General features: G+C 50.5%; 3 protein-coding genes across 10 annotated transcripts in view; 1 reads left to right on the forward strand and 2 right to left on the reverse strand.

Annotated features, from left to right (window-relative positions):
• Positions 1-3,064, reverse strand: part of GALNS (galactosamine (N-acetyl)-6-sulfatase) — a 56,007-nt gene extending 52,943 nt beyond the window's left edge. For 4 of the 8 annotated variants that reach the window (XM_049806468.1, XM_049806467.1, XM_049806466.1 and 1 more), the window contains exon 1: positions 2,914-3,059. In XM_049806468.1, coding sequence (XP_049662425.1) covers positions 2,914-3,012 — 99 coding nt within the window. In that variant the 5' untranslated portion in view covers positions 3,013-3,059. Of the gene's footprint in view, positions 1-1,018; positions 1,611-2,913 lie in introns of those variants that run through there. The other 4 variants (XM_049806470.1, XM_049806464.1, XM_049806469.1 and 1 more) reach the window with 4 other exon arrangements.
• A 16-nt stretch (positions 3,065-3,080) lies between these two features.
• On the forward strand, positions 3,081-6,355 carry TRAPPC2L (trafficking protein particle complex subunit 2L). The gene is made up of 5 exons (XM_049806499.1): positions 3,081-3,179; positions 3,969-4,141; positions 5,014-5,101; positions 5,215-5,294; positions 6,054-6,355. The coding sequence occupies exons 1-5, from the start codon at positions 3,147-3,149 to the stop codon at positions 6,097-6,099; spliced, it is 420 nt and encodes a 139-aa protein (XP_049662456.1). The 5' UTR covers positions 3,081-3,146; the 3' UTR covers positions 6,100-6,355.
• A 2,736-nt stretch (positions 6,356-9,091) lies between these two features.
• On the reverse strand, positions 9,092-13,281 carry PABPN1L (PABPN1 like, cytoplasmic). Its single transcript, XM_049806494.1, has 8 exons — positions 13,209-13,281; positions 12,484-12,658; positions 11,815-11,923; positions 11,246-11,310; positions 10,652-10,758; positions 10,449-10,536; positions 10,205-10,350; positions 9,092-9,411 (listed from the first exon to the last, which is right to left on the reverse strand). The coding sequence occupies exons 1-8, from the start codon at positions 13,226-13,228 to the stop codon at positions 9,372-9,374; spliced, it is 750 nt and encodes a 249-aa protein (XP_049662451.1). The 5' UTR covers positions 13,229-13,281; the 3' UTR covers positions 9,092-9,371.
• Positions 13,282-13,530: the final 249 nt, after the last annotated feature.

Below are 13,530 nucleotides of genomic sequence, written 5' to 3' on the forward strand. Positions count from 1 at the left end.
GTGGTTTCACCCCGCGTCCTCCTCCCAATTCAGAGGGGTCACAGAGTCAGGAGAACCATAAAATTACCATCAAGTTATCTACATTCATTGCTGACAACTATTACTGGTAATAATACAAATAAAAGTAAGTGACTTAAAACAGAAGGTTCTAGAAGGGAACAATTTAATGAGCAATTAGGCACCATGGTTGCTGGAGATTATATTATGCTTTAAAAAAGGCAATAGCTTTCTTTAATACAGATGCGTATCAGGTAAGCAACTGATATGGAGGGCATAACGTATCAAGATCTTTAGAAAACCATCTGTCTGGTCCTATTTGAGAGTCTAACATTTACACTGCAGTGGTGCAGTTTGGAAAAGAAAACTGCTGGAGAGCTGCAGAGCCGGCTGTTGAGGTTTGAGAGAAGAGCAATTAAATGGTACCACCTAACACTAGGATGTGGAATTAAAATGGATTCAACACGATCACCCCTGAGTTCTCAATTCTTCAGTATCTTTATCATCAAGGAAGAAAGAAAAAAAGAATATCACCTTGCTCTAATTCACGCACAGTGACAGAGTCACAGAAGTTACGGAAGGATCAAAGGAAAAAGACCATGGAGATGTATTTTTAATGAACAGCCTGTTAAATAAATAAATACATAGTTCACAGAAGCTCCAGTCAGGATCTGTGCCTCATCATGTCTCATGCTGTACCAACACTTCTAGAGTGGGATAATCACTGTCCCAAGGAGCTTTCATCTTGAAAATTACAAATGCCAGCTTGGGGCGAAATATTCCTGAATGGAAAATTGAGATGGACTGCCGGAGGCTCAAGTGGCCAGAAAAACTAAGCTTACAATGTAATTATCTTGTACAGGAGTGTAGAAACACCATGAAAACAACAGTCACGTTGAATTGGCAGAACAGAGCCAAACAGGCAATAAGAGCTTGCCCACCCTTCGAGTCACATACCTACCCTCATTAGCTTTTCAAGTAGCTTAAAACACCACACAATGCATTTCTACTACAAACATACCTGAAAGATGAGATGAAAATATTAGAAGAGAAGCAAAACAGGAAGATGGCAGCAAATTGAACATGTTGGAAATTAATATATTTCCTTAGCCATGTGGCTAAGACCACTACAGGGTGCAAAAGTGAAAAGACTTTTAGTTGGAAACAAATCTGTGATTATTTCTGCTCCTTAATGATTTCTTGCCTCCACCACCCCCCAGTTCAGGGAGCAAAAATAAACAGAATTAGCTTTCTTCTTGTTTAGTTCTTCAGCAGGCAAGTTTGGGTTTCTAAAACACTTCCTGAAATGTATTGGAGTTTCTTTGTCTACACTTGTAGATGCACCTTATTCAGTGCTACCACAACTACATCCATCACTGGTATTAGAAGATATTGCCAGGATTATTTTTGTAGGCTGCAAAATCAAGCCTTAACTTCTGAATGATTCTATCAAGGTTTGAAAATCACCAAGACACCCTGTTTTTCAACATTTACCAGCTGGTGGAATCCTTTGCCAAGGACTGTGGAGTTAATTGCTCGGTCATTATGAATGGACTGATAGATAAGATGATTAGACTTCTAGATAAGGTATGTAGGTTTGTAAGCACCAATTCTAAAAAACTTGCACATGGGCTTGACTTTCTAGATCCGAGAAGTCTCATTTGTTTTCAGCAGGACATCCACGCACAAGGAATAATGAGAGGTTTATGTGCAGTCTAGGGCAGCTCTGCCCTGAAGGAGGGGCAGGGCAGAGATACACCAGACCTCTACCTTCCTTTCAATTCTTCACTGCTTTTTACACAAAATCTGGAAAGGACTCGAGAAAGAAAGCAACTGAGCACGACAGCTTTTGGAGTAAGTGCTTATTCAAATGTTCCTGCTTATTTCAAACTTTTCCAGATCATCACATCGACCCACGAGCTGTGCCTGAATCACTGTGCTGAAGACCTCTGACCATGAATCACGGTACAGACCCTGTTCACGTGCTATCCCACAGGCGCTGGCCTACTGACAAAGGGAACAGATGTAGCACACAGCTGAACACAGAGGCCATGCCACCTGGAAGAGATGATGTGTGAACCTCGAAACTGCGACCTAGGCGGGATTGTGCACATCAGTGAGAGCTCTGCTCAGCAGGAGTCAATGAGACAGAGCCCTAAGGAGCACAAAGCAGCAAATAAATGCTCAAGACGTGCTCTCAAATCATAAGTCTTGCCAGGCCCAGAAACGGCCCTTGATGCACACTTAGAAGAACATCTAGAAAAAAAGAGTAGTTTCCAGGATAAGACTCATAGGGAGCCAACTTGATGAAACCTCTATTTAAAGGACTCTGCGTCGGCACCAATACAGTTTTGGACCCAGCCTGTGCACCACGATGCTCCCGCAAGCTCACAGACCACCATGACAGCATCTTCGATGTGTTGTGTGCGCACCGCGAACAAATTTCCCAGGCACCAGCAAAACGTTTTTGAAAGCGGCCCTGCCCACAAGGCGCTGGCGCTCAAACCATGCCCCACCGAGCACCCATCGCCGTAGCCTGGGAAAGGGTGGGCCACCACGGCAGCCCCTCCACCAGCCCTGGGACCCCACCTCCCCACGAGGGCCCTTCTCTCACCCTGATGGCAAGTCCCCCCACAGCCCACACCTCGTGACAAGCACTCTATGGAGCCCAGGCCCCAACTTCCCTCAGCCACAGTGACCCCCTTCCCAGGAACCCAAGCCCCGCTCTGCAGAGAGACACCCAGCCCCCTTAGTCGCAAACAGAGCCCCCTCCCCGGTGACCACCGTCCCCTCCCTCCACCCTAACACCCACCTCAGTGTGTGTCCCCCCCCAAAGTGACTTTCTCCCAGTGACACGGGCCCCTGCCCCCCAGTGACAAGTGTCCCGTCCCCCGGGACACCCCCGGCCCCACTCACGTCGTCCATGAGGAGGAGGATGAGGTTTGGGGGCGCGGAGGCCGCAGCGGGGCCCAAGGCCCACCACAGGCAGAGGGGCACCAGCACCCTCCTCGCCATGGCAACCACCGCCCCCCGCGCGTCACGTGAGCGCCCCTCCGCGCCCGCGTCACGTGAGCGCCGCCCGCGCTCGCCTCACGTGACGCGCGGGAGGGGCGGGGCGGAGCGGAGGGGACGGCGGAGGTGGGGACAAGATGGCGGTGTGCATCGCCGTGATCGCTAAGGAGGTGGGGCGGGGGTGAGCCTCAAGTTGTGGGGCCTGAGGTGGAACAAGGGGGTCAGGTAGAGCTGTGGGGCCTGAGGAGGGGTGAGGGGAGGGGGACAGAGGTGTCAGGTGGAGCTGTGGGGCCTGAGGAGGGGTGAGGGGAGGGGGACAGAGGTGTCAGGTGGAGCTGTGGGGCCTGAGGAGGGGTGAGGGGAGAAGGGCTCGGTTTCTTTCAGACTGTGGGCCCTGAGCAGGGTGGTGGGGCCAGGTGAGGTTGTGGGGTAGGAGTGAGGGGACCAGGGCAGGGTCTCAGGTTGTGGGGCCTGAACGGGGGTGAGGGGAGCGAGCCAGAGCCTTGGCAGATACAGGGCAAGCAGGGCAGACACTGGAAGTTGAAGTGGGCTGAGCAGGCTGGGACCGGGGCAGAGGGAGCTGGGGCAGCGAGCGCAGGCAGAGTGTGAGGGTGGTCTATGGTGTCCTGCTGTCAGGAGAGGAGAAGGGTTTTCCTCAGAAAGAGCTGGGGACAGGCTCTGATGGGGCAAGGGGGCATGTCAAGCAGTGGAGAGACCTGAGCCTTGTGCAGTGCCTGTGCAATGATTCTCCTGCCACTGGTTTATGGAGACTGATCTGCACCACCAGCACTGCAAGGTGTAAAGGGGGGCTGTGCTGTGACAGCTGTGAACGTTAAATGGTTAAAATAGCTTACTTTGACAGCAGCAATTCTTTGGGTGAAAGCACTGTTATGGCATCAGCAGTCACTTACACAGCGGAGCAGCCAGTCCTAGTTAGCATAATTTGTTCTCCTCCTCAGAACTACCCCCTCTACATCCGGAGCGTTCCAACTGAAAATGAGCTGAAGTTCCACTACACCGTGCACACTTCCCTCGATGTTGTGGATGAGAAGATCTCTGCGATGGGCAAGGCCCTTGTAGATCAGAGGGAACTGTACCTAGGGCTCCTCTACCCCACTGAAGACTACAAGGTGTATCTTTCTAATGGCTTTTTCCCTGCCATTATGTATCTTTAGGCTTTTTCTTGTGAGGGGCTCCACGTGGAAAACCTCTCTTCCTGCTTGATGCCATGTTAAAGACATCAGCAGAAAATACAGAGACTTGTTCACTGACCAGTTTGTCACGTAAAGGTCCAGGTTTGGTGCTTTGGCCAGTTCAGCAGCTAACTGTGACTAGAACAAAGGTTAGACCCTTTAATAACACCAGTGAAAGTAGCAGGAGTATGAAGGTGTCTCTGGTCAAGTACCTAAATCCCAGGCGTGTGGTCTGATTTCTCTAAAACCTGTAGTCCATGGCCACAGCATCCCCAATGTTTTTAAGTCACAGAGTTGATCTTTTGAACTTTCTTTGGCTTTTTCTCTAAATCCCACAGATGGAAATTATCAGCATACCTGATTTCTGGTTTTTCGTAAACCAGTTGTTAATTTTTAGTCTCGGTTCAGTCACGCTGGCTGATATTAGAAGATCTCCAGCCCTCTGATTGTGGCCTCCCAAACAAGAATAAATAAAGCGGCTGTGTCATTAAAATGGTTCTTAAGAAGACAGAAACCCTCACCAAAATAGCTAGTGGGAGGCTGCTTCTGAAATTGCAAAGCATGCCCTACTGGCCACCATAGGAGCGAGCTTGACATGGACTTATCGGAGATGGCAGAAGTCAGGGAGAAAGGGGATACAGTGCCTGCAATCTAGTGTCTTGCTTCCCTCATCTAGTCCTAGTTATGTGCTGGGCACAGCAAGAATGTCATGTTACCTTTCAACTTGTGTCTTTGAGTGTATTCCAGCCTTGTTTCAGTTGCTTTGCCAGGCTCTGATGTGTCAGAAGCACATGCCTTAACAGCTGCACAGATACGGCTACGTGACAAATTCGAAGGTGAAGTTTGTTATGGTGGTGGATTCTTCAAACACAGCACTTCGAGACAATGAGATCCGCAGTGTAAGTGCAGGAAATCAGAGCACAACTTGCCACATCAGTGTTTTTGCTACTTCCGCTTATTCATAAAGTGCTGAGAAGCAAAAAAAATTAATTAAACTACAATCCCTTTTCAGATGTTCCGAAAGCTGCATAATTCATATACGGACATAATGTGTAACCCTTTTTATAACCCTGGAGACCGTATCCATTCCAGGTAAGTGGGCTGACCATACTGATCTTTCTGATCTTTGTCATTTTTCTGGAACTTGCAGTGTACCTATGATGTAACAGGACCAAGAGCATAACCTCTGTGGTTGACCAGTTCAGATGTGTATGCTCTAACTGCCTAAATGGAGAACAGCTGTGTTGTCTTTGGGCCATTACTGCATAACAGAAAACTGATACTCTCATGAGAATTTACACTGAACTCACTCCCACCTCAGAACTGGCGTTGGAAACATTGACTCAAGAAAATTAATTTCTTGGGGAGAAAAAATTGCCTGTTTCATAGATAAATAGGAAAAGAAACATAGGTAAGTAGAGCAAGTTAAAGAGTGAACAACTGCTCTTGTCCAGGGCTTATCCTGGGGTAAGGACAGATGGGCATTCAGCACATGTAATTCCTCACATGTGAGGGCCACAGCCCCCCATTTCTCATCTGTAATGTCACAGGGAACTTTAATAATGTTGGGAGTTTCTATTGCCTAGGCAAGAACAACTTCTTTTATGCTTCACTGAGGCAGGTCTACAACCAGGATAAGACCTGCCGTTACTTCAGTTAAAAGTCATTATTTACACAATGCTCTAGTTAAAGAATATGCTATAGTTAAAGAGTAAAACCATGTATTCTGCTTAGGGAAAGCTAGCTTGTTAACCAGTAAGAGGCATTGTTAGCCATTGGTTTTGTTACAAGGGACTTGCTGTGCAGAACTAGCTGCTTCCTTTAATATTCTGTGTTCATTTCCTTCTCTAGGGCTTTTGATAATATGGTGAACTCCATGATGATGCAGGTGTGCTGAAGCTCTGCCCCTTCTCATCCGAGTGTTGAGAACATTCCCCATGTACAGGAGTGTGCCTACAAAGTGATGTATATATTGTCTTTGTTCTATGTAATATTTTAAATTTATTCTATGTAAAATAAACTTGACACCTGCAAGGTTTGCATGCATTTCTACTCTAGCAAACCTGAGTATAGCACAGAAGTCACTGTTCGGCTTCTTTCCTTCAGGTAACATGTGAGAGCCAGCTCTTCCTTCAGGAAGGTCAGCTGTGTCAGATAGGAGGTTTGTTCCCTACAGAAATGTATGCAGCTGTGCCTCTGTGCAACTCAGATGTTGCTGTAGAAATTGGGTTTTGTGTAAAAACAGCAGTTCCTGCTGTGCTTGTGATTAGAGCAAGCACAGCTGCACAAGAGACAGCTAAGAGATTATTATTAGGGTCAACCTAGATTTCAGTCAGCTGAGATGCAGAGAGAGTGACACTGTTCCTCTGAAGTATTGGTGCTTCAGAGCAGTTCCTCTGAAGCAGGAGGAGCACATCAGCAACAGCACTCCTTTTGCTCTGTGCCAGCCCACTTCACTGCTGCTCAGGACTGTTCATTCTGACAGTAACATCACAAGCAATGCTTAATTCAAACATACCTGGGCTCCGTGTCCTGTTTTTCCTTAGCTGGGAGTGCTCAGATCTGTATGTACTTACTCCATTAGTTCTTTGAAAGAGAAAGTTCTGCAAGTCAGCTGAAGGCTCCAGGTTTCTCTATAACCCCAGCCACTGTTTATGTACTTGAGAAAGCTCTGGCAGACAGCAAACAGCTGGTCTCAAAGCACCACCTTGAACCTGATTAATCCCTACACTGATCTTGCCTTCCTGGGAAAGATCTTTGGGTGACTCATATTTGACAGTATTTGCTGTTATCACTTTGCACCTCATTCAGACAGGCCAGGCAGACTTAACAGTTATTTCTAGCCCAGGTCAGGAGCACAGGTAGTGCAGCTGGGCTAAATCCACACCAAGAGATTAAGACATCAGGATTGCACAGCTGCCTGGCTCATCCCAAACTAATCTCTATTAGCATCTCCTCCCCCTGCAGCTCCCTGCTGTTCTAATTAAAGACTACTAAATCAATAGCAGGTATTTATATAGAAAAAAATACAAACTAGACTAGAAGAGCATCCCAGCTTCTTAATCGCTTGTGCAGTATGCTCACACTATGCAGCTACAGCAAGTTCAGCAGAGGTAATGCAGGCAGACATAGGCACTGAGCAGCTACTCGGTGCTTTTCACACACCTCTACTCCCAAGTCTTTCCTGCCCCACAGGCAGCAGTCTGCTTCAAGCACCTAATCAGTTAAAAAATACATAAAACATAACTTAAAAAAAAAAGCTGCACAGCTCCAAAGGATACAAGAAGCCTGGAGAAAGCCAGGTCAGCGCAGAGTGTTAGTTCACAGCCAGCACGGTCTTGCTGCAGATGAAGTTCACACAGCAGGATCATTTATTTTAAAAATAAGTGACATTTACAATACCTTCTCAAACAGAACTTAAATACATTTAATCAACAACAAACTGTCAAATAATGGGAGATTGAAGTGTTCAAGCCTCTCCCACCATCTAAACAAGGCACAGCTGTACACTGCTATTCCAAAACATTCATGTAAAAGTCTTCACTCTTTTCACTCCGAGATATGGAGCTCAGCATTTCCCCTTCCACAGAAGTCCAAACACCCCAAAGTAGTTTCTGTTAAAAATTAAGTCTCAAAAATTTACAAAGCTACTAAATGGAAAGTTTAAAGCCCTAGAAAAAGCCTGTTTTATAGTCCAAGCCTAAGGGTAGCTCAGATCAAGGCCAGTCTCAGCAGCATAGTGCACACTGGGCAAAGTGCAAAATCAACACACCATGAAGAGTTAAGGCCCCAAGCTTTAAAAAAAATCTTGAGATCTTAAAGGGAAAAAAAAAAAAAAGAGTGGGATTTTTAGCCTAGCAATGCCGCCTGAGCTGTGAAAAGCTGCTTTAGGAGTCAGTTGCATCTGTTGCATCTGGGTTAGAGGAATCCTAACCAAGGATCCCGAAAGATTAGCGTGAGAATTACATAATAAAACTGATTTCAATGCAGAACTTCACACAGTAACACTGTCTGCTGGTGTTTGCAGCCTGCCTCTTTGAACACAAAGTTTTTCCTTTAAAAACAAGTGGTTTCAGAGCTCATAAATGCAAGATCAGCAGGAAGGGGAAGTGTCAGGCAGCACTTGTTTCCCAGTACCCAGCTCCTGTGGTGCACTTCAGTCCTGACCCTCTAAGTTCACCTGGTCTCATACCATTCCCAAACAGGGATCTGGAGCAAGAATGGTGACAGGAGTAAAGAGGAAGATCAGACCAAATTTGCAACAGTAGATGATTTTGTAGTACTGCTAGAAATAAAGTAAAATGATGAGTTGGCAGCGCCCTTTGATCCCTGTAGCTTTGGAATGAAAGCAGGAGGGGGTAAGAGGGGGTTTGTTGACTTCTGAAATAAAAAAGGGGAAGGATTTTGTGACACCCAGATCTTGTTTAACCACCACAGAGATACAGAGGCTTCCAGAGAAACAGCAAGGGATGCTTTTTCCCTCCCCTAGTTGTTACGTGTACAACAGCAGCAGCAAGCTAAAAACCAGACCCAAAACACATCATTAGGCTCCATCCTCTTCCCAAGAGCAAGGTCAGAAATCCACAAGGCTGATGAAGGAAAAGCTCCCCAGCAGTCAGATCTATGGCTGCAACCCAAGGCTTTCTGCACCGATTTGGAAAAGAAAGTGGTCTTTGGAAAAGTCTTTAGCATCTTCTTATGGGCAAGAGAAAGCAGCATCCAGCTCTTTTAGAAATATCTGGCAAAGCTGAGGGTGCTTCACATGCTGAGCAGAGGGCATTTGGACACCTGGAAGCGAAACCAAATCCTCTGGTATGGCCCTTCTCTATGGAATGAGGATGAGACTGATGGTCTGGGAAAGCTCTTCCCTTCCCAGGCCAGGGTATTCTCTGGAATGAGACTGTTCTTGATGACAATGCAATCCCCTAAGCAAAGCTAAGGTGAGCCCCTCCTGGGATGCTGGCAAGGATCCGGCCGATGTGCGGGTGGAGCAGATCCAGTCTTCCCTCCCGCAGCCTGGCACACAGCTGCCTCACCGGTAATCCTCACGGCCAGGCAGATGGCATTTTTAAAATTAATCTTTTTTGGCTTGGGTAGGCATATTTTTAAATCTCTCCAATCCCATCTCATTTCAGTCCCATCGGCATCACCAGGGCAGTCCAGTCCTTTCTAGTACGGAAAATACCAAGGCAGCAGCCTTGCCCGACCCCTAAACAAAAACAAAAATAGCATTCTAAAGCACCAGGGCATTGCTCAGCTGAGAGGTCAGCTGTGCCAAAAAGCACAGCCACCTGCTCCTTCACCCCTCCAAGAGCTGGGACTCACCCTTCTGCCCCAGCTAACCGAGACTGAACACCCAAAAGATGGCGGATCCCCAAAGCCAGGCACAGCCCTAGGACTGGTCAGGCTGGGAGTACATTGCCCACTCACCACCCCCCAAAAATCCCTGCAGGGATGGGGGGGACAGCAGCACATTTCCAGGTGTTTCTTCCACCCTCAAAGCTCTTCTCTGCTTCCACCTGCAGTACCAAAGGGGCCGGGGCATCATTGAAGCTAATCTGCAGCGAGCTCACGGATGCACAAGCAGCAGGAGGTGTGCCAGAGAATAGCTCCAGGCCTGCACTGGGGATGCGAGGGATGCTGGGACGCAGCGGGGATGGGTCTGCTGTGACATCGGTGACTGCTCACTTCAGTCCTTCTCCCTCTCGGCAGCCCACAGTCCCTGCCGAGGTGCCCATGTCTCAGCTGGACCAGCTGCCAGGCTCCTGCCAGACACTGGGTTGATGCTAACAGCATATGATGGGCAGGAGACATTTCTAGCACAGGTCTCCAGGAGGATACTCCTGCCAGAGCCCTCCTCCATCCTCCTGTCCATGCCAGGGTGGGAGGTATGAAGCTAAGCACGGCCAGAGCAAGGGACAGCTATCCCCACCCTGGGGACACCCTGCTCCACAGGGATCTTGACCCAAATACGCAAGAAACCGCCCTGCCCGGCTGCTCACCTGTATGTCCTCCCTCTCACCCTCGGGTGCTGCCCTCCGTAGTAGCCTCTCCTCCAGGCTGGCCCTCCCCGGGCTTGGAAGCGGCCCCGGTAGCCCCCACGGTCAGTGGTGCTGATGCCTGGCATGTTGGTCCTCTTGGGCAGCACCTGGAAGGCAGCAGGTGGCACTGAGGTTTTGCACAGCCCCATGCACATGGGGCTGGGAGGGATGGATGCACCACCCCAGGGCCTCATCCAGCACTTACCTTAATGACACGGCCTCTGAACACACTCTCATCCAGCTCCACTGCAGCCTTCACTGAGCTCTTCTCCTCAAACTCAATGTAGGCATACCTGCAAGGGGACGGGGTGAGCAGAGCCCCAGAGACATGCCACTGCTCCCAAAGGCTGGGGAGCACAGGGGAGCACCCTCAAGATCCCGATCCCAGCCCCTGCAGACAGTACTGACCCTTTGGGATGCCCTGAGAACTTGTCGCAGAGGATGGTCACTCGGTTGATCTGCCCGCAGCTGTTGAAGTGAGACTCCAGCTCTTCCGCCGTGCCCCCATAATCAACCTGCAACAACAGTCCCAGCCCCTCCAGCACCACCAGTCAGTCCACCCTCCCGGCTTGTGGGTCTGCATTCACACACCATCGTGGGAGGCAAAGGCCCTGGCTGACCCCACTCACACCTTGCCACCACAGCTTCATCATCTCCTCAGGTTCAGGAGACCCTTCCAGCTGAATGCTCCAGCCTGGAAACCCAAATCCAAGAGATAGCCCCCCCCTTTGAGGGAACAAGCAACACTGCATGACCCACAGCTTCCAGCGGGGTATTTTGGGGAGCTGACACTTGCAACAGATTATCTGCAAGTGACTGAGGATCATGGGCAGATGCTGAGGCACATTCCCAGTCTGGGCTGGGCAGAGGAGAAGCATTTGGGATGGGACCAGCCAGCCTTCGGTGGGGGGGCAGGTGGACCCCCACGCTAGGGATCTCGGACATACGTCCAGCTGGGCAAGGAGCAGTGAGGTGGGCTTTGCTCCAGGGTCTCCAACTTACATTGCCCACGTAGATGGATCGCTGGTCGACCTCCATCCTCTCCTGAGTCATGTTTGGGAAGAGACCTGCAGAGACAAGGGATTGTCTCAGGACGGAGTGGCAGGGGCCCTCGACCAGAGGCACGTCTGTCCATGCAGGGTCTGCTCCCAGCATGGCCATCACCAAGCTGACATACTGCAAAGCCCCTCGGGTGCCCGGTCATGTCTGGGCATACCCAAATCCCCACACTGCTGCCTCCTCCTCCTCCATCCCCTTGCCCCCTGCCTCTTCACAAAAGAGACCCACAAGGTGACTGCTCTACTGGGGCTGTTGGTGCTAAACTCAGTTACTTAACTGAATTAAATTTAATTAAATTAATTTACTGCATCTTGGCCTGCAAAGGTAGGAGGTAAGAGTGGATATAACCTGCATTAGCATCACACCACACCTGGGACCCTGTCCCTCACCCACCTTACGTGTGCAGTCCCAGGCTGCCAGGAGAGGCAAAGCCACATGCTCTGGCTCCAGTTGCTACCCTGTGCCCCAGAGGTGTCCCTGGGGGGACAGCAGCACCCAGGGACAGCCCATACCTGCCTCCGAGCTCATGATGAGGCGGTTCTCAGCTTCCAGCTGCAACTCCTTCAGCCTCTCGTCCTCCTTCTCCATCTCCCGCACTCTGGCTTTGATGGCTTCCAGCTCCTGAAACCCAAACCAAGACTTGCATGAGCAGCACACAGAGCAGGGACACCCCCACCCTGCTCTCCACCCCGGGCTGGGACATTGCAGTGCTGCACAGCATGCACCTCCACCAGCAGTGCTCTTCCAGACTGGGGACAAGGGTGGGCTGGGTGCTGGGGACAACAGCCTGTCCCACAAACGGAGAGTTCAGCTCCCAGCTTCACTGGGGGGAAAAAAACAGGTAAATATTTCCTTTCCCACGCTTGCTTGCAAAGCAGCACGTGCTGCAGCAGAGGTGTACCAGCAGCACCAGAGCTGCTGGAGGGAACTGGGGATTTAAGCTGGTGACAAACAGGAGCCATTTACTCTCACTCAGCCAGACAGACATCTCAGCAGTGAAAGCTAAACAGCAGGAGAGTAACAATTCCATTTCCAGCTTCTCATCTCAGGGGTTTTAACATCAGGGGCCCAAGATTATTCTTATTCTTTATTTTTGGAAGCGTTTGAAGAAAGGTGTAGAAAGTTTCCCATTTCCTTAGAGAAACAGGGAAAATTGATTCCACACTCAGCCAGGCACTCACTGGGTCCAGCACAGCCAGCTCCTCTGCACTGTCTCCCTCCAGGTGGCTCATGTCCGAGTCACCATCTGCAGCCTTCCGCAGAGCTGCCATCTCTGCCACATCCCAGGATGCCTCCACTGCTGCCAGGGACGGCGGGTCCTGCCACCAGATCCCTGAAGTGTCCAGGAAGAGAGGACTGGGCGGGAACAGGGGCAAAAAGCCATTTAACAAACAAACAGCCATTTAACATAGAACCTAAAGCAGAACGCCAGCCAGGCAAAAGCTTTAAGGTTGCTTCCAGCAGAAGGCTGAACAGGTGCCCCCAAAGCAGTTTGCTCTTGGTGCTGCAGGCAGGCTTGCAGCAAGACCCCAGAACTGCAGGAGTGAGGGCTACTGAAAGGTCTCCAGTTCATACTGAGCCACCTCCCAACTCAGGGGGGCTGCAGAGGGAACCTGGAAGCAGCTTCCCTTGGGTGAAAAAAACCCCACAAACAGGCACAAACATCACAGCCTGCTGGCAGGGAAGAGGAAGAGGCGGCATGACCTGCCCCACCAGCAGAGCTCACAGGCTGCACAGAGGGAGCAGCAGGAAACCCTGCCTCACCCAAGCAAAGGCAAACCCACACTCTTCCACCCCTGGGCTCTTTGTTTGAGCCCACAGAGGGACAAACTCACCCACCCATGAGCAGGAAGCTGACCCCGCTGCAGCCCGGGGAGCCCCAGGCCTCCCACCGCCCCGGACTCACCTCACCCGGCCCCCAAACATGCTGCGCTGCCTTCGCGGAGCCGGCGGGAACCAGCAGAGCTGCAACACGTGCGGATCTCCCGCCACCACGTGTGCCTCTCCCGCCGGCGCTCTACTTTCATACATCAGGGGCCAATCAGGGCAGAGTGCGTCGCCAGGCCCCGCCCCGTGCCGCTAGGGATGGGGGGAGGCGGCCCTGCCCAGCCGTGATTCTGGGGTCGAGGATTCGAGCCCCGGGGGTGGCAGCGGGCACGCGTGTGCACCTGGGGACACGCGTGGCCAGGCGGGGGCACGACCCCCCCCCCCGCATTTGGGGACGTTCC

This window comes from Accipiter gentilis, chromosome 7, assembly GCF_929443795.1.
Source record: "Accipiter gentilis chromosome 7, bAccGen1.1, whole genome shotgun sequence".
Classification (NCBI taxonomy): Eukaryota; Metazoa; Chordata; class Aves; order Accipitriformes; family Accipitridae; genus Astur; species Astur gentilis.